The sequence below is a fragment of the Buteo buteo genome, chromosome 25, assembly GCF_964188355.1.
Source record: "Buteo buteo chromosome 25, bButBut1.hap1.1, whole genome shotgun sequence".
In the NCBI taxonomy this organism is placed as follows: Eukaryota; Metazoa; Chordata; class Aves; order Accipitriformes; family Accipitridae; genus Buteo; species Buteo buteo.
In genome coordinates, this window is record NC_134195.1 from 4,151,972 (window position 1) to 4,177,080 (window position 25,109).

A 25,109-nucleotide genomic window follows, 5' to 3' on the forward strand; every position below is an offset into this window, starting at 1 on the left:
AGCTCTTTAGTTAATAAATCACTTATAGCTGTAACAATATATTTTCACTTAATGCCAATAAAATGTTGACTGATAGTATTTCAGAATGACTGTACTATAATCTCTTCATATGATGTCCTAGCTAAATAACCGTTGCACTTTTTCTACTACATATATTTTCAATTGTAAATATTTTTTTAATTACACAGTATGTAGTTCTGGGTGGAAAGAATGGGATCTGAGTGTATCTTTTGGTACACACTCTATGATCTAATCCAACATGTTAGATAATAACAGAAAAGAGTTCCTCCCTTGGGATGCTCCTGCTCCTAGAATCAACTTAAAGAATTGTGCAGCGGCATTTTATTCCCAAATCTTGCTTTTCTTCTGATAAAATGCCTGTTACTATTCTTTGTAGAATATCCTGCTTTGTATTGTTTTTTCTGTGGCTATCAGATTTTTTTAATTATCTTCAGTGTTGGACAGCTCTGGACTTGAATCAACATAATTAAAGGCTTCCTTGTTTGTGAAAGTGGAGCTCAAAGTTAGACTGTGTCGTGGATTCACAGGTGCAAGTTCATTTAATACAATATTGTCACTTTTTACAAGAGTCGCTTTGTCCATGTGTTCTCTACTGTACCTGGCAACAACAGCATCAAGGAAGTCCAGCTTTGGTGGCAAAGTCCCACTCTCGAATAAGTATTTGGCTAAGTAGGAGACTATAATGTTAGTAAAGAAGGAGGTAAGCATAGCAAGTGTTTTAAATGGGAATCGCTGGATATAAATATTATTTTCATCTGGATAGCAGCCAGGGTAGTAGATCAAGGGCTGAAGGTAGAGGTACGGTTCTCCTCCAGTTATTCTGAGAACAAGGCCAAACAAGTATCCTGCAATGGCACCGTAGGTGTTGGTTCCTTTAATAAATAACACGCACAGGAGCTGGGGGAATATGATGATATAAACCAGGTCAGAGCTGAGGTACCACAGGCCGTACACTGACGAAGCTAGCAGTGCCATTGCTGTTGCTGACGCTCCAAACAGAAAAACAGTGATTCTCATCACCCACACGATTTCCCTGTCTGAAGCCTGCAAAAAAAGGGCAGCGTTAGGTGTATTTTTCACGGCGATATATGTATGCCTACATTTATGCACATAGTCAATATAAGATACTGCATTGTAAAAGGAAATTTGCATGACATATTCAATAATATTTACAAACAAATATCTGTCTCTGTCTCCATCTCAAGCACAGAGAAAGAGACCCAAGAGCTTTGGTTGCCATTCCCAAAGTCATTAATCTTTGAGAATAAGGAGAAGTTTGATAACATATCAAAGAAAAAAACAACAGCAGTGTTAGAAATAACTTTTAAATATAAGCACAATATGGCTCAACCAGAAAAAACTGTCAGCGTCAGAATTTCTTCTTTTCCATTTCCTAAGAAAAACTCCGACTCACTAGCCCATTCTGTTGTCAAATGATTTCCTGTTAAATCAATAATTCAGAAAGATGTCTCATTTTGTTAAGGATTTAAATAAAGCTTATGGTTGCAGCAATAATTAGGAGCTGCTTGGATAAACTGCAGTGCCATGAAAACTCTTGAAAGCTGCCTCCCCTGAGCTAGCTTTTTCACCTCTATCGTCAGTCACAACCATAAATACTTTTATGACTTTCAGTTTATTCAATATACCGTTAGGAACAAAATGCTACACTTTTTCTAGTCCTAGGCAGGAATTTGAAAGAGGTGTTTCATTATGAAATTACAGTCTATGCATCACCTAGTTAAGGTCTCACCTAAAATATTCTCTAAAAGTAAAAATGAAAATATAACCTTACATTTTGCCGAAAGGAAAGCTGGTAAATGTTCCGAGCAAACATAGAACTTGCTGATAAAATTGAAGAGTCAGCTGATGACATCACAGCGGCAGATACAGCACCGAGGCCAAAGAACGAGATATAGACTGGGCAAAGGTATTGGAGCACGATCGGTAAAATCATATCTGCTTCTTTATTAGCCATAGGGTCAGGGAAACCGTAGTCAGTATCATTCCAGGCTGCAATACGGACACCGATATGTTATTAGTAGCATTAGTAGTCATCAGCTACAGCATCTCTTGACTTCATGTGTAGTAAGCTATTCATATTGCCACATTTTCATTCACATTCAATGGCCAAACTGTTACCAGGGCCAGACTGACAGCATTTCAGAGAGGCAGCGTCCCACTGGTTTCTGTTAGGCAGATTTAATTCTGCTCAGCATTTTCCCTTATCTCTAAGCTCAGTCTGACCACAGCTGGTAGTTATCCAGTAGGAAGGTTAATATTAAAACTTTGCATTGCTCATAAATGTTGTTTTCCTCAATAAAACAAGTCTGGGATCCATGCTTGTTTGAGATGTGTTTAACTGCTTTCTTGGATTACAGACTCAGAACTCAAAGCCATGTGTTAAATATTTCTAACAGAACATTTCTAACAGTTTAGCTACATGATCACTGTGATGGGGATCACTCTCACTATGGCAAAGACCTTGACAAAGATGTTTTGGTCAAGATAAGAAATTCCTGATAAATCATAGAATCATTTAGAATCATTTAGGTTGGAAAAGACCCTTAAGATCATCAAGTCCAACCACTAAACCAACACTGCCAAGTCCACCACTAAACCATGTCCCTAAGCATCACATCTACATGTCTTTTAAATACCTCCAGGGATGGTGACTCCACCACTTCCCTGTTCCGGTGCTTGAAAACCCTTTTGGTGAAGAAATTTTTCCTAATATCCAATCTAAACCTCCCCTGGTGCAACCTGAGGCTGTTTCCTCTTGTCCTATCACTTGTTATTGGGAGAAGAGACCGACCCCCACCTCCCTACAACCTCCTTTCAGGTAGTTGTAGAGAGCGATGAGGTCTCCCCTCAGCCTCCTCTTCTCCAGGCTAAACAAACCCAGTTCCCTCAGCTGTTCCTCATTATTACTATTAGGACCAAATAAAAGTACCAGAATCTAACTAAAACATTAAATAGAAATATTACGTCTGTAGATACCAGGAATGTACAAAATGAGTTAATCTCAGCCACTGGGGTAGAAGCAATTTCTCCCGGGAGAAATATTCTATAATATTATTTTTCAGTGCACTTTCCTGTTGAAGAAGTTATGAGTTGATTAATGATGTCACCTGGCTAGATTATATCTAACGTAAGCTTTGTAGGGTTTTCACACATTTATTGTACTACTCATTGTACATTTATTGCAGTATTCATTTTTAATCATTTACCTGTAGATGCTCCAATTGCACCAATGAGTACTGCAGGGAGAGCCATCACAAGACAGCCAAAAGCAGCCAGAAATGACAGAACTTGAGCATATGTGGCAGAAGATGAGGAGAGAACTCTCTGGAAATACGCTTGCCATGGGATTCCTCCTAATGTCTGCAAACACAATTGGCAGCATCCCATCACTGGGGGCAAACTGGATTTTTTTGCTATCACCTTATAGAGACCACGTTGAAGCATCACTTCAATGCTGAACGCTGTGTTGCTGCTCTTTCATTTATTTATTGAATATCAGTCAGTAATAGCTGTAGCTTTCGTTCTGACAAGTAATGTCAAGCCTTTGTAAATCCACTTAAATCCCATTCTTTTAGACAAGTTATTCCTTTGTACAATTAGCAACAACACTTTGCACTCACATAGTCTCTGTAATTCCCAAGTATCGAGAGCTGTATAAAGACTTGATAAAGCCTTATGAAAGGTTATAAAATACTATTTTCATATTTCATATTTGAAGAATTTGGCCTCCAGTACCCTCCCCAACCAAAATTAGATCAGACTCTAGTAGGATTTGAAAGCTAGATTTTTATCTTCCTTTATGAATGTATGTGGCCATCTAAACAAGGCAACACATTTTGTATACATTGAACAAAAGAATCTGAAAAATTATTCTCCCGTTGTCTTAAGCAACCATGATACCAATAGAAATTAAAGACAAAGCAGTAAAAGAAAGTTTTCGTTTATGGTGGCAACCGTTCTCTCGTTTTGGGTATATAACAGCAAAGATCCTGATTAGACTTAAAATTATGTCTGCAAAATATGACACAAAAGAGTATTACCAAATGCTAAAAACCCCCAAGTGCTAACAATTCTGTCCTGAAAGCAGGATTTGAATAGTCTCCACTAAGTAAATAAGTGCCTATGACTAAACAGCATGGAAAGAAAATAAAGCAAATTGCTCACTAAACGTGCACAGTCCAGTTCTACACAGTAAATGAGGCAGGAGGCATTTCGACCAAATAGTGTGTATACAGGTGTTTCATACATGTTTCATGCACACACAGGGACCAAATGAACGTTTTACAGGCAACTCTGATTTTGACTTGCTATTTATGACTGTTTTCCTTTGCAGTCTTAATAAAGTTCCTTTAACAAAGCTTTCCAAGCATGGGTAAATTTCTTGAGCTATAATGAAACAAACAAGATGAAAAGAAAATGTGTCACAATTTGGCGACATCAGAGCTTTCCTTTGGTCATCAGCAGAGATGAAACCTTCAGGCTTGCCAGACAGAATACAGCTGCCTGAGCTAATGACATACTTTGGCTCTCTGAGAATCTCTAAAGAATTTAAGCTGGATAACACAACGTATTTTAATAGCCCAATTATCAGAAAACTCTGAAGATTTTTGGTTGAGAGTTTTTAAAAAAGCAGAGAAAGGAATCCCAAAGTACAACATGATAATAAAAACAGTGTAGAGTTGCTCAGGGACACTAAGAATGGAAAATGTTAGCATGTGTTGCGAGATCTTCTAATGGAAAGTGCTTAATAACCACCGATCCCATGTGTAATGCATAGGTATTAAATAACGAAAGCCCTCAGTTCATTCTGGCATGTGTGCTTGTATGAATTCATCCATCCATCTCTGCAAAGCTTTTCTACATCAGCTATACCTAAGGCATATTTAATCATTTGTATAACATATTTATTGCCTTCCGCAATATATAAATTCCTTTGCCAACGATGACATCAGTTAAGTATTAGCTGCACACTTTTAATTAATTTTAGCATAAGTCAACTCTTTCAGCCTGATGATATTTAAATTGCATTCCTGGCAATGCTGACTTTGACAGCTCTGCTACAATATTCTACTGCTATTTCACTGAAATCATTCAAATGTGCAAAAATACTGAGAAGGAGTCAAGAGGGCAAAAGTTTTCAGTTTGCTGGAAACTCTTAACTAGACTCTATTATTTTCAGCTGTCACAGTAACACAGTGTGAATGCTTAAATGTTTCATTCCTTCATACAAACCATCACTTACCAGTAAAAGGAAATTGTCCAGCCATGTGTAAATGTCAAGTGAGTTGATAGATCCAAGCCAAGGTGCTTGGTGCACCTGGTGCACAGCCGTGAACCCAATGTCTGTCACTGCAGGATGGGACATCGCAAAGGGTACGCTGATCCACTGCAACCAAAGAGAGACACTTTGTTCAGGTCTAAAGAAGGCGTTTTAAATCTGTGAAATTCTAATATTAACATGGATCTGTTTTTCTTTTTCTTGCATGCTGCAGATCAAATGCCAAACTGCTCAGCTGACTTGCAGAAAAGTCAGGTTATGTGTTGGTGGAACATCTCCAAAATCCAGGGAGCTAGGTAATGGGTAGTGTACCTCTGTCCTGCAGAGTATGAATATGAGCAGAGAATTAATCAGTGTAAATTGCAAAATCAGCAAGAAAGACACATTTATACATCTTCATTTTATTTTCCCTAAACTACACATATGTTCTTTACACTCTTTCCTGGACCACACTGTAGAGAAACATCTACATATAAACTTGTGTGCAATAGCATCAGCATTTGCCAGTATACAGGCATGAGACATCACAAACACACCTGAAGGCTTGGGAATTTGTTTTTAATTCAACACAAAACTATATCGTGACAAAAGAGGGGTACTACTAGTGAACTCCCATCTTTCTTGCTCCAGAACACCCAGTAGCCCGGTGTTACAGCACTTTTCTCCCTTGAGGGTGACTTCAGTCTGGGCTCTTGACTATTTTCAGTCTCTGTTTTTGATCTAGGCCAAAAAATCAGTTCAGAAACCCTTCCCAGAGACAGTTTCTGCCAGAAAGTTCATCTCCTTCACCAGCTGACTTTTTTGCGCATTTACTTGCCAACTCATTTTGCAATGATGTAACTCACTTTCTATGCGGAGAGCCTTAGCAGCTCCTACTGAGATGAAAACCAGGCTTTGTGCTATATGGAATAGACAATTCACAAGCATGACATCCTTAAGGATCCAATGATATCCAGACCCACACAGATTACCACAATCCAACTGATCCCATTTAAGCGTGTGGGGTAACAAGAGCAAGGAGGGGAGAAATCAAACATCTTCCTCTACTGTGTTGCACAATTATTGCAATAATGTGTGAAGAATATTTTGCAGCACTGCCTGTTATTCAGGCTGTTTATCACGTACCATAGTATTCTGTTCTCAGTTACGTGTTAAACTTTGCCAATTTAAGCACTTGGGCAGAAAGATTCCCTTCTCACTGTCTGCCTGGGAAAGGTCACCAAAATGTTTGAACTGTGTCCAAGATATTTTGAGGGAAAAACATATTGTCAAAATTAATGGACGTTAATACTCTTCTTGTTGAGAAATTCATGGGGAACAAGGATGTCAAATGGATTTTTTAATCTTTGTTTGTGAACCTCAAATGTCAGACGTGTCCAAGTGATGTGCTTCTGAAGATCTGTAGTTTGCCCATACTCAGCTGAGATTTTCAGTAGGGTAAATTTCTGAAGGTCCATCTGTAGCCTCCATGCCACAGCCCAGGATTTCATAGGTATTGTATTGCAAATGCATTATGAGCTTTTGTAATCCATACCAGTTCCTGACAGTAATCTAGCTCTCTGTGGTCTCAAGGACTACCTCTACATTAGTAAATAAAACAAGTCAAGACACTTTCTCTGGCCCTGCAGTTCACTGACATGTCATGGTTTACATCCATACATCTAGACTCCTTTCCCTGCCAAAAAGGACAGCCCTGAACTCTTTGTGGGAACTATCTGGGAAAATACTAGTTGGCATGGGCCAAAACAGTGCCAGGACTCTGTTAACTCTGTTAATTAAGCATTACGGATGATCCTGTTTTTTTTCACTTTGGCACTGTTTAACTTGCTTAATATAGACATAGACCCTATTTCTTCATTGAGCCCTTCCTAACGGAAACAGAAAATTCCCTGTTTTAAATGCAGGGCAAATAAAACCGAGGTTCATGAAAGTGAAGCAGAAACTGGGACTTTATCTTCGGACTTGAAGCTTAGGGATAGAAGTAGCAGGTAGCTAGAAGGACCTGGACCTCATGGGGTTGGAAACCAGAAGAAAAGGACTTCTGCATGGTGGCAGTTTAGAATGGGGAATTAATAATACGGCTGAGATGGAGAGTCTGTAAATAGTGGGGATACAGTGCAGGATCAGGGAAAGACTCACCGGGCAAGATAAAGGCAAAGAGCTGAGAATTGCAGATGTGGGTACAGGAGAGTGAGGAGGGAAGGAGAGAGACTACATGGGATTGTAAAGAGAAAACCGGGGAAGTACTGGCTGGGGTAGATGTTGTGAAAGCCTAAGGAAGAAGCTCTGTGTCTGAAATGAGGAGCCAGGCTAGGGAACAGAAGTGGTTACAACAAGCATCTCCTCTTGGGTAAGGAGCCGGAGAAGAACAGACATTAGACGGATGAGCAGTAAAGCTCTGGCCAGTGGGAATACAAACTGCTCCAGAGCCTGGAGGAGAAGCTGGGATACCTGAGCCTGTGACATCCTCTGCTATGATATCTACTGTGAAAATCTCCCATCTCATCTAAAACTGCCTCACCTAGAATGTGACTGTTTAGATGCTATCTGATGCTTCCAGTCCCACTAATGACTCTTGAGGTTATGAATATGGTTTCTTCTACGTGACATTATTGCTGTTTATTTCAAATGGGAAATTACACAAAGAGCCCAACCTGAATTAAAAGAACACTATTAAAGCTACAGATCCCATCATTTAGAAGACTGCTATACAATCTTCATTTGCTTTCCCCTCCCCATTAGGTTCATGCTGCCTTTAATACAGGATCACATGTTATTCCCACAGGATCAAGGTTTTTAGCAGTGCATGAGTTGTTCTCACTGGAAAAGCATTTCTGTATTGTAATTTATCTACAATTTTGGGAATTTCTGTAATGCACACCATCTGTAGAAACAGAATGGTTCACAAATATTAACATGCATGTTAGGGAAGGAGACAGTATTTTCCCTACTGTGCAGGTGAAGAACAAAGGTACAAGAGAAGATCTGCAATAACTTCTGATTTGAGCTGGCCAGCTGGAACACTTGGATTTACTTTTTCAGGGTGTTTAGCACCATTCCCATGAAGTCAGTTACAACGGGGAACGCATAGCACTTCTGCAAATAAGGCCATAGACCTCACAGTGGGATGCCACAGAGTGAGGACACACACAGGGTTGGTTGGCTGAAGCAATTTCCCTAGAGCTGCACAAGAACTCTGGTGAAAGCAGAGGAACAACTCTGGGTCCCCAAGGTGCCATTCAGTTCCCTCACCTTGAGCCACCCCGTTTATTTCAGCCCGTCTCGGTTCTCTGCACACCTGCGACCATCTATTACTGCCACTGGCAAACAAAGACAGCAGCTTCTTTGATTGCACCCCTGCGATCTGAGCCCCGTTGCATCGATGTTTTTCAGAGTTGGGCTTAAAACCAGCAGTAAATAAAAGCAAAGGCTACCCTTTAGCATATCATTGGTAGCTGATGAGGGGATATTCATACCACCATAGTCAAACAGCAAAGTCATCTGGTGAAACTTCCTATACTATGGTCTCCAAGGACAGCGGAGGGAAATGAGGGAAAAACCAAGAAGGTGATTTAAAGCAGAAGATTAACTAAGCTGTGTGAGTAGGTGACAGCTACAGGAAAGAGAAGCAGGAGAGTATCAGCTCTGCAAGTCCGATGCCAGCGTTTCTGGACTGCTTTACCGACTGCTTCCTACGTCCGATGCCTCCTTCCAGTGCCTGTGCCACAGTCCTATGGACAGATAGGGAAGGAGTCAGCTCCAGTCCTATTCGGACTTAGATGTACACTCTGCAGGAAAATTGCAGGAGTGTTTGGGCTATCAGACTGGTTGGAAAAAAGCCAAAGAATCGAGCCTCTCAGTCAGCATTATTGTCAAAGCACGGGCTGCTCATTGATGTAAAGGCAGAGTCTTTAAAGTCAGGGTTCTGTGAGTGGAGATATTCCTTCTCCGTGCTTTCAGTGAAGACACATTTCCAAAACTGAATCTGGGCAATAGGTCTCAGCAATCATAATGCTCAGGGAATAATGACCATAATCCTCAAAAAAGGGAAAAAAAGCCAAACTTACCAATCCCAGGAAGATGCAGAAGAGCTGAACTACATCGGTGTAGGCCACAGAATAAAGCCCACCCACAAGCGTGTACATAGTTGCAATCAGGGCAGAAATAATAACCGAAATATTGACATTAATGTCAATGATCACACTTATAGTGGCACCTGTGGGGAAAAAACAGAGCGCTGTGTGTTAGTTTATGTCACAGCATGTCCGATGAGAAGGGTCACCTTTGTTAAGGTGCTGGTCTGACATTGGCAATAGCATGAAGATATTCTCCCCTCTATCTTTTGTAGACCCGTTCTGCACCTTTGAAGGGAGTGGGAAAAGCAAGGCTCCTGTTGGTCTAAGTTTAGCATCTGTCATTTTGCAGGTTCTTAGGAAATGGAGGAGGGAAGGGTCCCAACAACCTTTCCCTACATTGCTTGAGCTCTGTAACGACTACAAACTCTTGTTCTGCCTAGGGAAAAGCAGCCACGCACAGACAGCTGAAGTCTCCCTGGGTGAGTTGCAGCTGCATGGGAGCAAGGGTGTCATTGCAGCGCGGACCAGGCACAGGGGAGGTCTGCTGCAACGTATCACACACACCCTTTCGTATCTCTCCCACTTATGCTCTGAGCTAGCTCCTTTTGACCAAGGAAAGAACGGTAGAGGAGACATCAGCTATAGGGACAATTGTCCACTGACCCTCCTAAAGTGCCCTTGAATTGTTTACGTGGGACAAAGGTGGGTTTCTTTGCAAACTGGAGAATCCATCCTCCATTGTCGATCTAGAAACCAAGAACTTTTCCAAGCACCATCGTTTCATTTGTAGAAAGCAAACCACAATGTTGAGCTGACGAGTCAGTCTCCACAAAACAGCTCATAGAATCAAAGAGCTGCTGAGACTGAAAGGCACCTCTAGAGATTGTCTAGTCCAAGTGCCCACTCAACTCAGCTGGAGCAGGTTGCTCAGGATCATGTTCAGTCATGTCTTGACTATCTGCAAGGATGGAGACTCCACAACTTCTCTGGGCAACCTGTGCCAGCGTTTGACCTTTCCCACTGTAAAAAAAAGTTTTTTCTTAAGTTGAAATGGAATTTCCTGTAGTTCTGTTTGTGTCCATGCCTCTTGTCCTGTCACTGGGCAGCACAGCCTGGCTCCATCTTCTTTATTCTGTTTCCCTCACTGCCAAATCAGGTATTTATGCAGATGGATAAGATCCCCCTGAGCCTTCTATTCTCTAGGCTGAACAGTCCCAGCTCTCTCAGCCTCTGCTTATATGTCAGCTACACCAGTTCCTTAAAAATCTTTGTGGCTCTTCATTAGACTCTCTCTAGTATGTCCCTCTCTCTTGTATTGGGGAGCACCGGATCCAGCGCTCCAGATGTGGCCTCACTAGTGCTGAGTAGAGCGGAAGGATCCCCTCCCTCAACCCGCTGGCAATGGTCCTTCTAATGCAGCCCAGGATAATATTGGCTTGCTTCGACACAAGGGCGCATTGCTAGATCATGGTCAACATCCTTGTCTTCTAAGAGTCCCAGGTCCTTTTCTGCAAACCCACTTTCCAGCTGGTCAGCCCCCAGCCTTTACTGGGACATCAGGTTGCACGTCCCCAGGTGCAGGAGTTAGAATTTCCCTTTGCTGAACTCCACAAGGTTCCTGTTGGCCCATTTCTGTTGTTTGTTGAGATCCTTCTGAATGGCAGTACAACCGTCTGGTCTTTCAGCGTCTCCTCACCGCTTTTATTTTCTGCAGACTAGCTGAAGGTGTACTCGGTCCCATCAGCCAGGTCATTAATGAAGACATTATACAATACAGGACTCAGTACTGACCTCTGGGGTGCACAGCTGATGACTGGCCACCCGCTGGTGTCCATGCTGCTGGTCACAGCCCTCTGAGCCCAGAAGTTCAGCCAGTTTTCAGTCCTCCTCACTGTCCACTTATCTAATCTTTACTTCATCTATTTGTCTATGAGAATATTATGGGAGATGGTGTAAAAAGCCCTTTTTGAAATCCACAATATCCCCTGCTCTCCCTTCGTGAACCAAGCCAGTCAGCTCCTGATGGAAGATGTCAGGTTGGTCAGGAATTATTTCCTCTCCATAAATCTATGCTGATTCCTCCCAATCCCCTTCTTGACCTTCATTTTTGTTTGGAAGTAGCTTCCAGGAATATTTGCTCCACCACCTTCCCAGGGATGAAGCTGAGGCTGACCAACCTTGAGTTCCTGGTAACCTCCTTCTTGCCCTTCTTGAAGATGGGAGTGACATCTGTTTTCTTCCAGTCTTCAGGAACATCCCTGATCACCACAATCTTCAGAAGATTACTGAGAGTGTCCTTGCAATGCTATCAGCCAGCTCCCACAGCACTCATGGGATGCATCCCATAAGGTCCCATGAGCTTGTGTCTGTCCAGTCTATTTAAATGTTTCCTAACCTGATCCTCCTCCAGCAAGCCTTCCTTGCCCTGGACTTTCCTAGGATTCTCAGGGTCCTGGGATTCCTGAAGGCTGGTCTTACCAGCAAAGAATGAAGCAGAGAAGGCACTGAGTACCTCAGCCTTTTCCACATCCTTTGCCACCGGGTCCCCTGACCCATTCAACAGCAGACAACGTTTTCCCTAGTTTATGTACTCATAGAAGCCTTTCTTGCTGCCCTTCATGGCCAGATTCAAACCCAGGTGGACTTTGGCTTTTCTAAACCCATCTCTGCATGCTTGGACAGTGTTTGTGTTCCTTCCAGGTCATCCATCCCTGCTTCCACCTCTTGAATTCTTCCTTTTTTTGTCTGAGTCTAGTCAGGAGCTCCTTTTTCATCCATGCAGGTGTCCTGTCAGCTTTGTCTGTTTTCCTGGTTGTCAGGATGGACTGTTCTTAAGCTTGGAGGAGGTGATCCCTGAATATCAACCAGCTCTCCTGGACTCCTCTCCAGGGCTGTCTCCCATGGGATTCCCCAAGCAGATTCCCAGAGAGGCCAAGCTCTACTCTCCTGAAGTCAATTGTTGCAGTCCTGATTTTTGCCTTGTTCCCTCCTCTCAGGACCCTGAACTCCACCATTTCATGAACGCTGCAGCCAAGTCTGCCTCCGACCTTCACATCCCCAGCTAGTTCTTCCTTGTTTGTGAATAACAGGTTCAACAGAGCACCTCCCTTCATCAGATCCCTGATCATTTGTGTCAGGAATTTGTTAGTGCGTTCAAGAAACCTCCTGAACTGCTTGTGCCCTCCTAGCAGCTATCAGGATGGTTATACATTTCCCTTAGATGTATTAGTTATTTCAAGTGATTGCAGTGTTTTAAAACCATGTTTAAAGATTTCCTCTCCTTCTAATTAGGGCAATTTAAATGAAACATCTTGCAATAACTTCTAGTCCTTGCAGGTATTGTAGATGGATATTCTTGACCACATAGATGGAAAAGTTCTGGCAATGGAACAGAACATGATGTATGATATATAAGAGCTGCTGGGAGCTGCTAGGTGATTTTTTGCTGTACAGTGAGCCCTCAAAGTCCATGTGCTTAAGGATTACAAGCACAGACCTCTTTCACAAGCTGGAAGCCCTGTCTTTCCCTTCTACAACGCTGCCAAGCAAGGAGTCATGAGGAAGGTCAAATAGTGAAGAGTACTGGGATTAAATATTCATCAGTGAGGATAGGTGTGCAATTTAGGAGGTGTAATATAACCAGAATATTCACAGAATAGTTAAAATAAAAACTTTCAATGACCTTTGTAATCATTGACAGTCTTTAACTGTCAGTTGTTAATATAAACCTACTAGAAAGGTATTGACACCATTTGCTTTGAAATATCAGAGATTAGCTTTTCCTCAATCAAAAAGAAAGTATATTCCAAATACTCAGAGTGTTCTTCAAGTTATTCAAGTTCTATTACCTCAGCATGTATTTTGTTCTTAGTCCTTTAGGGTTTTGTGATGAAATTGTGGTAAACAAGCCCCCCATTGCTTTGCAGTTCATCAGAGCACAGTTGGAGAGTACCTTCAAAGTTTATTTTCTGTTTAAAATAGATTGCGCTAGAAAGCATTACCACATGCATGTGCACTATGAGTATGATTAGCTGGTAAAAGTCAACTACTGGTGCTTCAGCTCAAGGGCTTTCTCAGTTCTTGAAAGGATTGCTAAATTCAGGCCTGAAATATAATTAAAAACCCTGGAAACTGATTTTTTTTTCAGGACTGAATGAGTAGTTGGGTGATTTTCTATTGAGTCATAGTTCCACTAATTCTCTGTATCCTTTCTTGAATCCTAAGTATTTTCTTAAATTTGTCAAGTAGAAAGCCATTTACAATTGAATAATACTTCAATTTATTGATCAGCATCTGTTTTACTTCTATTATTTGTTCTGTATAGGCAGGTCTCCTATAAGCAAAGGATTGTTTTGTTTAGATGCATTGGCAATTATGTTTCATATCTTCAAGGGAAATTTTGACTGCCTTCTGTGATCTCAGTGGTGCAAAAGAGAAGCCTTGACATAAAAGGGACACTTGCAATCACTCATGTCACCTTCACAATTAAAGGAAATTTGTTGTTAAATCTTTTTATGCCCCTTGAAAAGGGAAAACTTGAAGGTACTTGAGGCACTGGAACAGGTTGCCCAGAGAAGCTGTGGATGCCCCATCCCTGGCAGTGTTCAAGGCCAGGCTGGATGGGGCTTGGAGCAACCTGGTCTAGTGGAAGGTGTCCCTGCCCATGGCAGGGGGGTTGGAACTAGATGGTCTTTTAGGTCCCTTCCAACCCAAACCATTTGATGATTTGATGATTTGATGATTCGATGATTTGATGATTCTATGAATAGATACCTTGTGTGTCTTTCCATCACCAAAACAATTAATGGGGTACCATTACCAGGTTTAGTTAGTAGTTAGCACAGGTCTGAGAACCGTCACACTCTGAATTATTTGTCTAGGATAGTTAGCATTTTAAGCCAGAATTTTAATGCATTTCTGTTTTTCTTAATCCTTTCCACCTGTGATAAATTAATATTTATACTGCTTATTCCTTACCTAAGGCAGAGAAGATGGCAGCAGCCCAAAACATTTCTCCCATTAAAGCTGGAATAAACAGCAGTCCTCCCATCCTTTTTCCGTAAAGCTGCTGAAAAGGGTCTAGCATTGTCACATAGCCTTTGGATCGCATGGGTTTTGCAAAAAAAAGGCCACCTACAAAGAAAAGTAGCATAAGACACCAGCTGCAGTGGAGAAATGCATTGCTATTAAGGGGTAAACACTGATTGTTAGTTCAGCATACAAAAATATCGGTATTGCTGTTTGTTGTTTTGTTTTTGTTTTTTTTTTTTTAAAGAAGTGAGTACAGTTATATATCCTCTAAGAACTCTTACCTTACATCTGTCTACAGAGTTACAGAAACACATCCACACCATTAACATCTATGGCTGATAATGAAAAATAAGTTTGTCTTATATTGTCTGGTTCAGTTTACTTAATCTGCCATTATGGATGATGTCAGAGGTTTGTCTAATTTTGGATCAGCCTAAGGGAATGGCTTTTCTACCTAATCCTGTTCATTCTTAGAGCAGAATCCAGCATGAATTTTCACATGATCCTACTCTAAAAATAAAACTGTCTGGGATTCCTGGATCAGAAATATGAGTTCACACATAGTTTAGTGCATACACAGCAGATCTGATTCTTTCAGGACAATTCAGATTTATTATGTATGCTTAAATCAACCTTACTACACCTGCAGGGTAGGTAAGATGCCTTCTGGGCTCTGCAGGTGTCAGGCTACCCGAACATTTGTCATACACTTATTTCACTTATGCACATTCAGGAATTTTGATGTATCACAATTCCGCTCTGCCTGCCTGGCATATGGGTTGAATATGTACATAAATGTGCAAAGGCCTCACTGTTCTAATGTACAGTCCTCAAATTCTTTCAGGCTGGGGAAAAAAAAGGACATATCTCAGGAAAGCTGAAAAAGCCCTTGTATAGAAACCTGTGTAGTTGAGATCTGCACATGACTGTAACGAAGTAGACTTTTACCACAGTAAAACTGCTGAATGCAATGTATAAGGTGCAATAAAAAACCTGGAAAACCAGTTACCAATAAAATATACTGTACAGTATTTGGCGACCCTTAGTTAGGTTCTTCATCACAAGATGTGTAATGTTTTCGTTGTATTGTACAGAAGATTTTCCATCTTTCTGTGTATTGCCTTGTATCACCCATATTTCTTCATTTCATTAAGTTCCCTGAGCAGAAGGTGCCAGCTTACCAATCACAAGTTATTTATATTGCTTATGTTAATGCTGTCTTTAGGCAGGTTGTTTGGATGCAGAAACCCTTCAGCATTTTTTTACTATTCTTGGATTGGTCATGGATCCTGCTCCTATTCTACTTCTTATGTCATCATCACAAAAGACAACTAAAAGAAGAAAAAAAGAGTCACTGGTGTTCCAATCTATTAGGACGTTCAAGCAAGTGTCAACGGAAATAGGAGATATTCTAACCTTTAAAACTGAATTGCTTGAAAATTAGGAAGAGTCGTATGCAGCACAACATTGAACTAACAGGGAGATTATAGCAATCTTAAATCCTTCCAGTCTGAAGCAGTAATATTTCTTCTAGCCTTGTATTTATAATTTTGATTTATTTGTTTTTAAAAAAGGATGAACCACTCTCCCCCTCCAACCTGCATGTACAGATCATGCCTACAGAAATGCTTTCTTTTCTGTGCTCTGCGGAGAGATCTATGGTTACATGATACAGACTTCTTTTCTCTGCACTGGCCATGATAATTTCCAGGAAAAAAATGCTGGATATCTAAAAACAGCTGGAAATGAGGGGAGAGGCTAACTCAACCCCTTCTAGGCTGTTATTAATTTGTGTCAATTCTACAGAGGCTGAGAGTCAGGAAGATGCTTGTGACTACAATCCTAACGACCGCTTAATGACATCGATGGATCATGACCCTCATGACCTCATAATGACATCAGCTGATCTCCAGGCAGACATCTACGGGTATTCTTTTCCTTACAGGAAACAGAGCTGCTCTCAGGGGTGGGAACTACGACTGGAACTGGAGCTGGCCCACGCGTGCCAGAGAGGAACTCTACGAGGGGGAAGGTTTCTGCCTGGGAAGAGAGGACAGCCAGGACAGGCCGTAGGAAAGCATTTCCCAGGGGAAAAAATAGTCAGGATGGAACCCGGGTTGTAGAGGAAGAAATAAAAAGAGCAAAAAGACCTGGTTAAGCAACCAAAGGAAACAAAGGGACAGACTGGGAAGGAGGACCATGAGAAAAGACTCACAATAGACTGAGAGGTCAAGTACTATTAGAAAAGCTAATACAGTGGTCATATTAACGAAAGGTGAAAAACACGGGATCTTTTTTGTAACAACATTCTTTCTAAACAGTTGCATCAGTAGTTGCCTTAGGGACATGATCTGTTCACAAACTGAGAGGATGTAGCTGACAACTTTGTGGAGTATTCCTCATGGCTCACAAGGCAATACTTTCGTTGCAAGCTGCTCCATGTGGTTGAGACACGGTGAGAAATTTTTTATTGCTGTGATTTCTGAGACTACATTTCAGGAATTAGAGGCCACAGCATTAAATTTATAATGCTGCCTGTATTTTACACTCCGACCCTGTATATAACAGGATTGTGTATTTGCATTTTGACAGGTGATTTGGAGTTTTGTACTGCATTTAAGAGGATGCTTGGTACAATTTTAAGGGAATAGACTGGTTCTACTGCAGACTTCCTACACAAAATTCAACAAGTTACTTAGACTCTTGGTGAAGATCTTTAAGGTATAAGCACTTCCCTAACCTGAAAGGATATTTGCCGCTCTTGAATTCCAAGATTCTTAGATGCCCTGATAGTATCATGTTCTAGATCATATAGGCACTTAAAAAACCCTGAATATATAAAGCTTAGTATATATAATTAAAAAAAATCCCACAACAAAACCTTTCTTATTGTGAACTCCATAGATCACTGTGGTTGTAATAATCAAATACGTCTTGCCAAGGCATTCAGGAGACTTAAGATATTCAAACTGTTTATAGTGATTTTCTGTTTTTCTTTTTAATAGCCAAAGCTATCAGCAGAAGGGATCCAGTTTACCTTGGTATCTTTTTATCAGACTCTGGTTGTTTCATTTCAAATGATGGACTTGTCATCAGAACTGTTTAAAATAAGAGACTATTAGGTTTAGTTCTTTGCTTACCTAAGACCAGACTAAGGGAATATCCGATAGGTGCCTGAGCCCAAGCTAGACCGTAGCCTGGGACATACACAGCTTCTGCTGTCCCATTGATGTAACCTCCTCCGACCCATGTGGCTGAAAAAGAAGAGGTGGAAAAGACTTAAATGTGCACAATAAAAGAAAAAACCTCCCACCTTGCAGAATGAAGTTGTCATCACTCATAATATTGCTATTTTTTATGTACTGTACAAGTGGCAGACATGGCATCTTTCCATAAAAGATAGTCCTAATTCAAAAAACTTACAACTTAAGCATATGAAAAAAGAAGTCAGGTGTACTGAGACAATCATCAAGGCGTCTAAGCATCTGTACAGTCAGCAAAGATGTGAGGGCTGAGTCCCTCGCTATTTGTTTACAATGAACGAAGCCCATCGACTCATTAACCATTACCATTTTCTTTAAGTTACTCCAAATGAAGGAGAGATGTAAGGGGAGATCTGAAGAAGAACAGTAAACATACATTGATAAAGTCATCCCAGCTGGGAAAACTCAGAGCATTTAAATTTGACAAGCGTTTAATGAAGCCATCATTTACTAAGGCCTTCATGAAAAAAATTGCACTTAAAACCTTGCTAAATTTTAAATTGTGGCTACACGAAGCACATTTAGTAAACTCTGACTTCCCTAAATGCTATATTGCCATATAGGGCTGTGGTGGTTTTGTGTTGCTATTTAAGTTAGAAATTTTGACTCATTTATTTTTGTGCTTGCTGAAGACATATTCCCACCATGAATTGTGCTCTCTGTAATATTTCTGATTTTATCTCTCTAATTCAGACCCTTACTGAATTAAGTCTCTGCCTTGAAGAGAAGTTTCTACATTTGATAATTTGGGACCTACAGTATGTATGAAAGAAAGTCTCCAACACATAAATGTATTGTGATTACATCTGCAAAAATAATTCATAACAAATTATGTAATAAAGTTTATGTCTTCTTGTTTGCAGATTCCATGCAAGAAGATCTTGATTTCCTCTAATAAGTTTTATGAATCTGGGCCTGTAGTTTGAACAAGGGCAGGCAGATCATTGAAAGTACTAAATTTTTGCATGCTATTTTGATTTACCTCAGAAGCCTTTGCCTTCTCATATAAAAGCAGTTCAGGCTTTCTGTGCAAAAATTCACAATTGTAAGAATTTTGTTTTCCTTGATGATTCTTCAGAATTTTCCTAGCACCTACCATCATACAAGCAAACCTGATTTTATGTTTAAGACAAACAATTGGAGGTAAACACAAATGAAGAAAATTTAATTAAGATTCCTAAAGAAATTTCATGAAAATCTAGATAACCACTCTTTTCCGCTTAACTGTGATCTCTCTCAAATACTACCAGAGGGTATTTTTTTAACTTGATATAAAATTACACCATGGCTTTAGAATCAAAGATCTCCAGCAATCAGAGCATTACAATTGTCCCTCTTTCAGCATTTTGAAGCACAGGAATGGACCGTTCTGTTGCTGGAAATAGTATAATAGACTTGTATGAGGGATGTGCATGCAGAGAATGTCTGCAACAAAAGAAATGACCCAAGGAACCCTGTTATTGCTAGACTTTTGGGTATCGAGATCTATTGTGCACTTCAGAGACAAGACAAGAGGTGAGTGATGCCCTTGTGCGACCACATGGAGAAGATGAGTGAACACTGATCCTTGATGGGAAAAGCAGAGATACAGAGTCTACATAAAAAGTTGTCAGACATTTGGCATTTTATGCCTCTGGACAGTGTGAATTAAGGTAGGTGGGAATATGATACTTTGGTTACCAGCATCCTAGAATCATAGAATCATGGAACCACAGAATGGTTTGGGTTGGAAGGGACCTTAAAGACCATCTAGTTCCAAACCCCTGCCATGGGCAGGGACACCTTCCACCAGACCAGGTTGCTCCAAGCCCCATCCAACCTGGCCTTGGACACTGCCAGGGATGGGGCAGCCACAACCTGTTCCAGCGCCTCACCACCCTCACAGTGAAGAAGTTCTTTCTTACATCTAATCTGAATCTACCCTCTTTCAGTTTAAAACTGTTACCCCTTGTCCTACCACTACACTCCCTGATAAACAGTCCCTCTCCATCTTTCTTGTAGGTCCCCTTTAGGTACTGGCAGGCTGCTCTAAGGTCTCCCTGGAGCCTTCTCTTCTCCAGGCTGAGCAAGCCCAACTCGCACAGCCTGTCTTCATACAGGAGGTGCTCCAGCTCGCTAATCATCTTTGTGGCCCTCCTCTGGACCATGTCTTTCTTATGCTGGGGTCCCTAGAGCTGGACGTAGTACTGCAGGTGAGGTCTCACCAGAGCGGAGCAGAGGGGCAGAATCCCCTCCCTCGACCTGCTGGTCACACTTCTTTTGATGCAGCCCAGGATACAGTTGGCTTTCTGGGCTGAAAACAGACATCATGGGTGGTCATGTTCAGTTTTTCATCTACCAATAACCCCAAGTCCTTCTCCACAGGGCTGGTCTCAATCCCCTCATCGCCCAGATGGTATCCATGTTTGGGATTGCCCCGACCCATGTTCAGAACCCTACACTAGTCCATGTTGAACTTCACGAGGTTCACACAGGCCAACCTTCCAGCCTGTCAAGGTCTCTCTGGATGGCATCCCTTCCCTCTAGAGCATCAACGACCACACAGCTTGGTGTCATCTGCAAACTTGCTGAGGGCGTCCTCAATCCCACCGTCCATGTCCCCAGCAAAGATGTTAAATAATACTGGTCCCAGTACGGACCCCTGAGGGACACTGCTCATCATTGACCTCCACCCAGACGTTGAGCCGTTGACCATTGAGTCCATGACTACCTGGGATGTGTGTTGCCTATTGTGCCTCAGGCAGCACAGACTTACGGAATAGGTTGTAAGCACCGGTATAAAATAACAAAAGTAAATATTTAGCAAGGGAATTGTATTTGTCTCCTTCCCTGGAAACAGCATGAGCACCAATCCTGCATGAATGATACCCACTTCCAGACAGGGAATAATATCCCATAGTCAAGGACAGATGTCCAGCATTGCTGCAGCTGTGGTGCAAGGAGGCTTCAACGTCTGGAGTCGATTTGCCTGGGGTTACTACTGAGGTGGCGGGTGTTCTCCAAGGAGCACTTGGACGCTATGCCTAGCTCCCTGATTTTCTTCTGGAGGGAGATGTGTCAGTTCCCTTCTGTGTGATGTTGCGGGGGCCATTGCCCTCCCCTGGCTGGAGATGGGAACAATGTCCCACGGGCAGATATCGCTGGGTAAGGTGGCATGGTGGATTTAGCACTTATTTTCAATTTTCTTTCTTGATTTCTGGATTAGGGTTTGAAAACCAGCTGCTGATCAATTTTTCTGTGCACGTGACTGTTCTGGAACATCTGCCAAGGACCTCAGAGCTCTAGGAAGGTGCTATATGGCTTTTCTGAGGGGGTGAATGGGTAGTCAGCAAGTACATTGACATCAGTAAATACATTAGAAAAGAAATAATGGGATATGATAGGATGGGATTTCAACCTTAGATATTAATTTTCTGATCCTCAGTTTGCTAAGCCACAATTTAAAGTTAGTTTAATACCTTTTTTGGTTAAATTCTTTTTTTTTTCCTAATTCAGACAAAAGGAGTATAAAATTTAATAATCTATCGAAACACTCATGTCGTAATCTATTTTAATCCTCTCTTTGCCTGCCGTCTGAAGGGCCAAAAAATGCAGCAAATACCAACATCCATTTAAAACATGCACCCTAAAAAATGATCAGACAAATACTAAGGATATGGAGTGCAATTCTGCTCCTAGTTCATATGAGGAACACAGAAATTAATCTCAGAGTTCTTCATATATACTGATATATATTAGAAAATCAGATTTTTTGGCACTTCTTTGTGAATGATCCCTTGTCTGACCACTCAAATTATTGAATCAACCCATCAAGTTCTGTAAAATGAAAATCCTGACCTAAGGATTACAGAAAAATAGAATTTTGTAATAGTTCTTTTTTTTCTTGTGGAAGGATATGTAGCTCCATCCAACTAAAATGAAGAAATTACATCAATAGTGATTAACTTTTTGGGCATATTTGTAAGCAGTTTATTATGTCATCTCAAATATTTCCTTTGGGGTTTAAGCTCAGTCACCAAAATCAGAATAGACTCAAGTTTGTTGCAGATACCACTTCCTAAGAATTTCACCCACACAAATTAAGGAATGCTAATATTTAATGCAACATTTTAACTATAATTAAGTAAAAATGATACACAGATTAAAGGCATCTCTACTGTGGTACTATGTTAGCTCATTTTAATATGAGCTGCTGTGATCCATCCCCAACTGAAGCTTCCCACTCTTCCTATTTTGATAATTGCAGACACACTCAGCCTTCGGCGTTTCAGCAGTTAGTTGATACAGCTGCTTCTTCAGGATCATCATATACATCCAAGTATGTCCACAGCCGTTATTCGTAGGCAGTGCTCTGGTTTTAAGGCTTTTAAATGCCGTTAAGAAAATCAGCTATAATTACATAGGAATCTTGAGTCCGTCCCTGTGAAGTCACGATGCTTGTGCCCTGAATTTGATTTTAAATTTATAGGCTGAGTTCTGTCATGCTCCCCACCAAGTAGCCCCAAAACTGCTACCATTTTTATAGCCAATAGCTGTGGAATGTGGTAGTGTTTGTCTCGGGCAAGAAAGACAGAATTAGGTCTTATCTCATAACCCAAAGTACTTCATGTCCATACTAACAATATCCTTTCTGGAGATCTTTAAAAATTTCTTATTTTCCTTTTATGGGGCAGGCTTTGCTTTTTAATTCATATTTAGTCAATTAAATCTGTAACATATAAAGCCTATGTTGTAATAGCTGTATATCCCTGGAGGCATGGCTATGAGGTGCAAAATCTGCATCTATCATTTTTAAAGAAGCAAATATGCCCTTGAATAATGTGACCATTTAGTAAAAATTAGTGTGGATTTTGATCAGCTTGCCTTCACAATTATTTTGTTATGGCTTTACAAACGAAGTATTCCAATCACCCTCACCGAGACAAAACTCAGACTAACCCCTGACTCAGTAGACTTGTGCCCACACCTAACTTCTTGTGCCAGGCATGGTTCCCCAAAACTAGAAGTGTAATTTGCTTGCCATCTCCAGCTTTAACTGCCATATTTGCAGAAGGTAGAGGTGAGAAAGTATGTGAACCCTGACAGTATAAAATTCATGAGTGTTTTAGGTGCACAAAGGCTTTAGGATCAGTTTGATGTTGTACCGCAGAGATGATATACTATGCCACCTCTAGAGCTTGCATGAAATGGGACGAGCGTACGTGGGTGGGAATTGTGGTGGTTATAGACACTGCCTGCAATATAGGAAGCCCCAGTTCAAGTCTCATCTCTGCTTCAGCTGTTATGAAAAATATTCCTGTAAAATGGGATTAAGGAGACCAGAATCTGTGTCTTCTTCCACAGGCAAAGCTGTTACTCATAACCACTCACGGGGGGAATGTCTTGTTTTGTCTCCACTCCCCTGATGTAATGATTATGGTTTTGTGGCAAGCAATATCTCTGCAAAATATTCCAGTTTCAGTACCCTTGAAAACATTTCATTCAGCAGAAAGCAACCAAACCAGCTTTTGTTATAAGCAGAATCTTGTCATATCTGATGCTTCAGTAGCCAATGGATATGTGATAGAGTAAATTATAGCAAAGTGCTAAAAGTAGAACGTCTGCCTGGATTCAAACTTTATTGACTTTTACAAACATTCTTTACTCAATATCCAAATATTCAGTCTTTGAATGAGCAAAATGCCTTTGCAAGGGGATCGGAATTTTTCTTGATTCAAGAACACAGAAATTTGGCCCAAGTTTTTGTGTGTCTCATCCTTATTAGATAACAGTGAGAACAGAACAGGGCAAACCAGCAAAACATAAATATAACCTGATAAATCCAATTTAGTAATTGAAGGGGCTTTGCCTGAATAGGATTTAGAATACAAACAAACAAACAAAAAAAGCATGTTTAAAAATTAAATTGCTTAAATAAAAACAGTGGGCCAATTCACTCTTCTTATAATGCATTTTTGTTCCCATCCCATATGTTAGCTGTAAGACTTGAGATTTTGGACAATATTGTGAATATCTTGTTTACCCAGGTAAGACACCTCCTTTGACTGGCTCTGGGAGTCACACAGCACTGCTTACAAATTAGTGAAGAACTTGTCCTTCACCCAGGCTTTTCCTGCTGATACTACTATTGATAGTAATGTATTATTTTATCAACCTGCTGTAAAAGAAGCTAAAAGAATTCACAGAGTAAGTTTGCTGAAAGCAGTGGAATTACACGTTTGGATTTATGCCAGTTTTCTTTTAGAAACTTGCTGCTGCACCCCCCCCCCATCTTTTTGCATATAAACTTTGTTTTACTCAGATTAAACAAATATAACTCACTAATTTGGATGGTTTTAACAACAATAGCAGTTATTTTAAAACTAGATTTCTGGTTAATCTATATAAATTCTATACTTCTGTCCCAAACATATCTGATCTACAGATTAATATGAAAGCATTGAATAAGAAATTTAATATATTCTTCCTGTATCATTTTAAAATATTTGTTGTTTTTATACAGATGTTACATTTGGCTCTTCACTATACAATGTTAGCAGCAATTGGAAAGAAAGTATATATATTTTCTCCATTTTGCATTATTCAACATGCAGATTACACTTCTTCATTCAGACAGAAAACTGACAAGTTATAGGCTGGTTAGCAAAAAAATAAAAGTGATTTTTTACATACCGGTCATTGTAAATCCACCAACTAGTAAGCCAATGTCTCTTCCACCGACTATAATAGCTTCGCTGCGATCTCCTTCGCTGCCGCTGTTCTTGGTTTTCCAAGCAGCCCATATCCCCACTGCCAGGATAGCCAGGTAGAATACAACTATGGCCACCAGCCCCTCCACATGGAAAGCCATGTTGAAGTCCCGACTGTTTCTTTGATTGCTATTTCATTAAGAGCTCTGGAGAGAATGCAGCGATACGGCTGCTGTTAGCAAACCTGGTAAGATGCTTTTTAGAGTCAGTGTACAAAGGACACTCGGACTGTTCCGGTGTATTTATGAAATGAGTGTTTCAGATGTAATTGAAAATAAGTTTACATGCCAATTAAAATGCCTGTGGAGCAACAGCCAATAATTGTAACCTGCGATTACGATGGGAAACGAATGATGTGGCTGAAAGCTACGCAGTTCTTACAAATCAATTACTGAGCACGGAATTATTTTAGTGTCACCAGGTCCCCGGTGTCTGGGAGCTCTTCAGTCAAGAAATAGTTTGGTACATGGAACAGGATAGAAAATCTTGGCCATGTGGGCTGTTACCAAAGTCTCTATTTAGTTAGAAGACAAGCCACAGAACTGTTTTAAGTTGTATGAGAACTGTGGATAAGTAATAGCTCCGAGAGCAAAACACATCTTTTAAGTCTTTGTGTCGGAATGCTCTCCTTCCCTCTTTCTATCACCTCCCGCATTTAAAAATCTTTTTT

General features: G+C 40.7%; 1 protein-coding gene across 1 annotated transcript; it reads right to left on the reverse strand.

The window, feature by feature from the left end:
* Positions 1–441: 441 nt before the first annotated feature.
* Positions 442–24,540, reverse strand: SLC5A7 (solute carrier family 5 member 7). The gene is made up of 8 exons (XM_075057426.1): positions 24,363–24,540; positions 17,568–17,681; positions 14,374–14,529; positions 9,388–9,536; positions 5,285–5,428; positions 3,249–3,402; positions 1,814–2,031; positions 442–1,065 (listed from the first exon to the last, which is right to left on the reverse strand). The coding sequence occupies exons 1-8, from the start codon at positions 24,538–24,540 to the stop codon at positions 442–444; spliced, it is 1,737 nt and encodes a 578-aa protein (XP_074913527.1).
* Between the last annotated feature and the right edge of the window lie 569 nt (positions 24,541–25,109).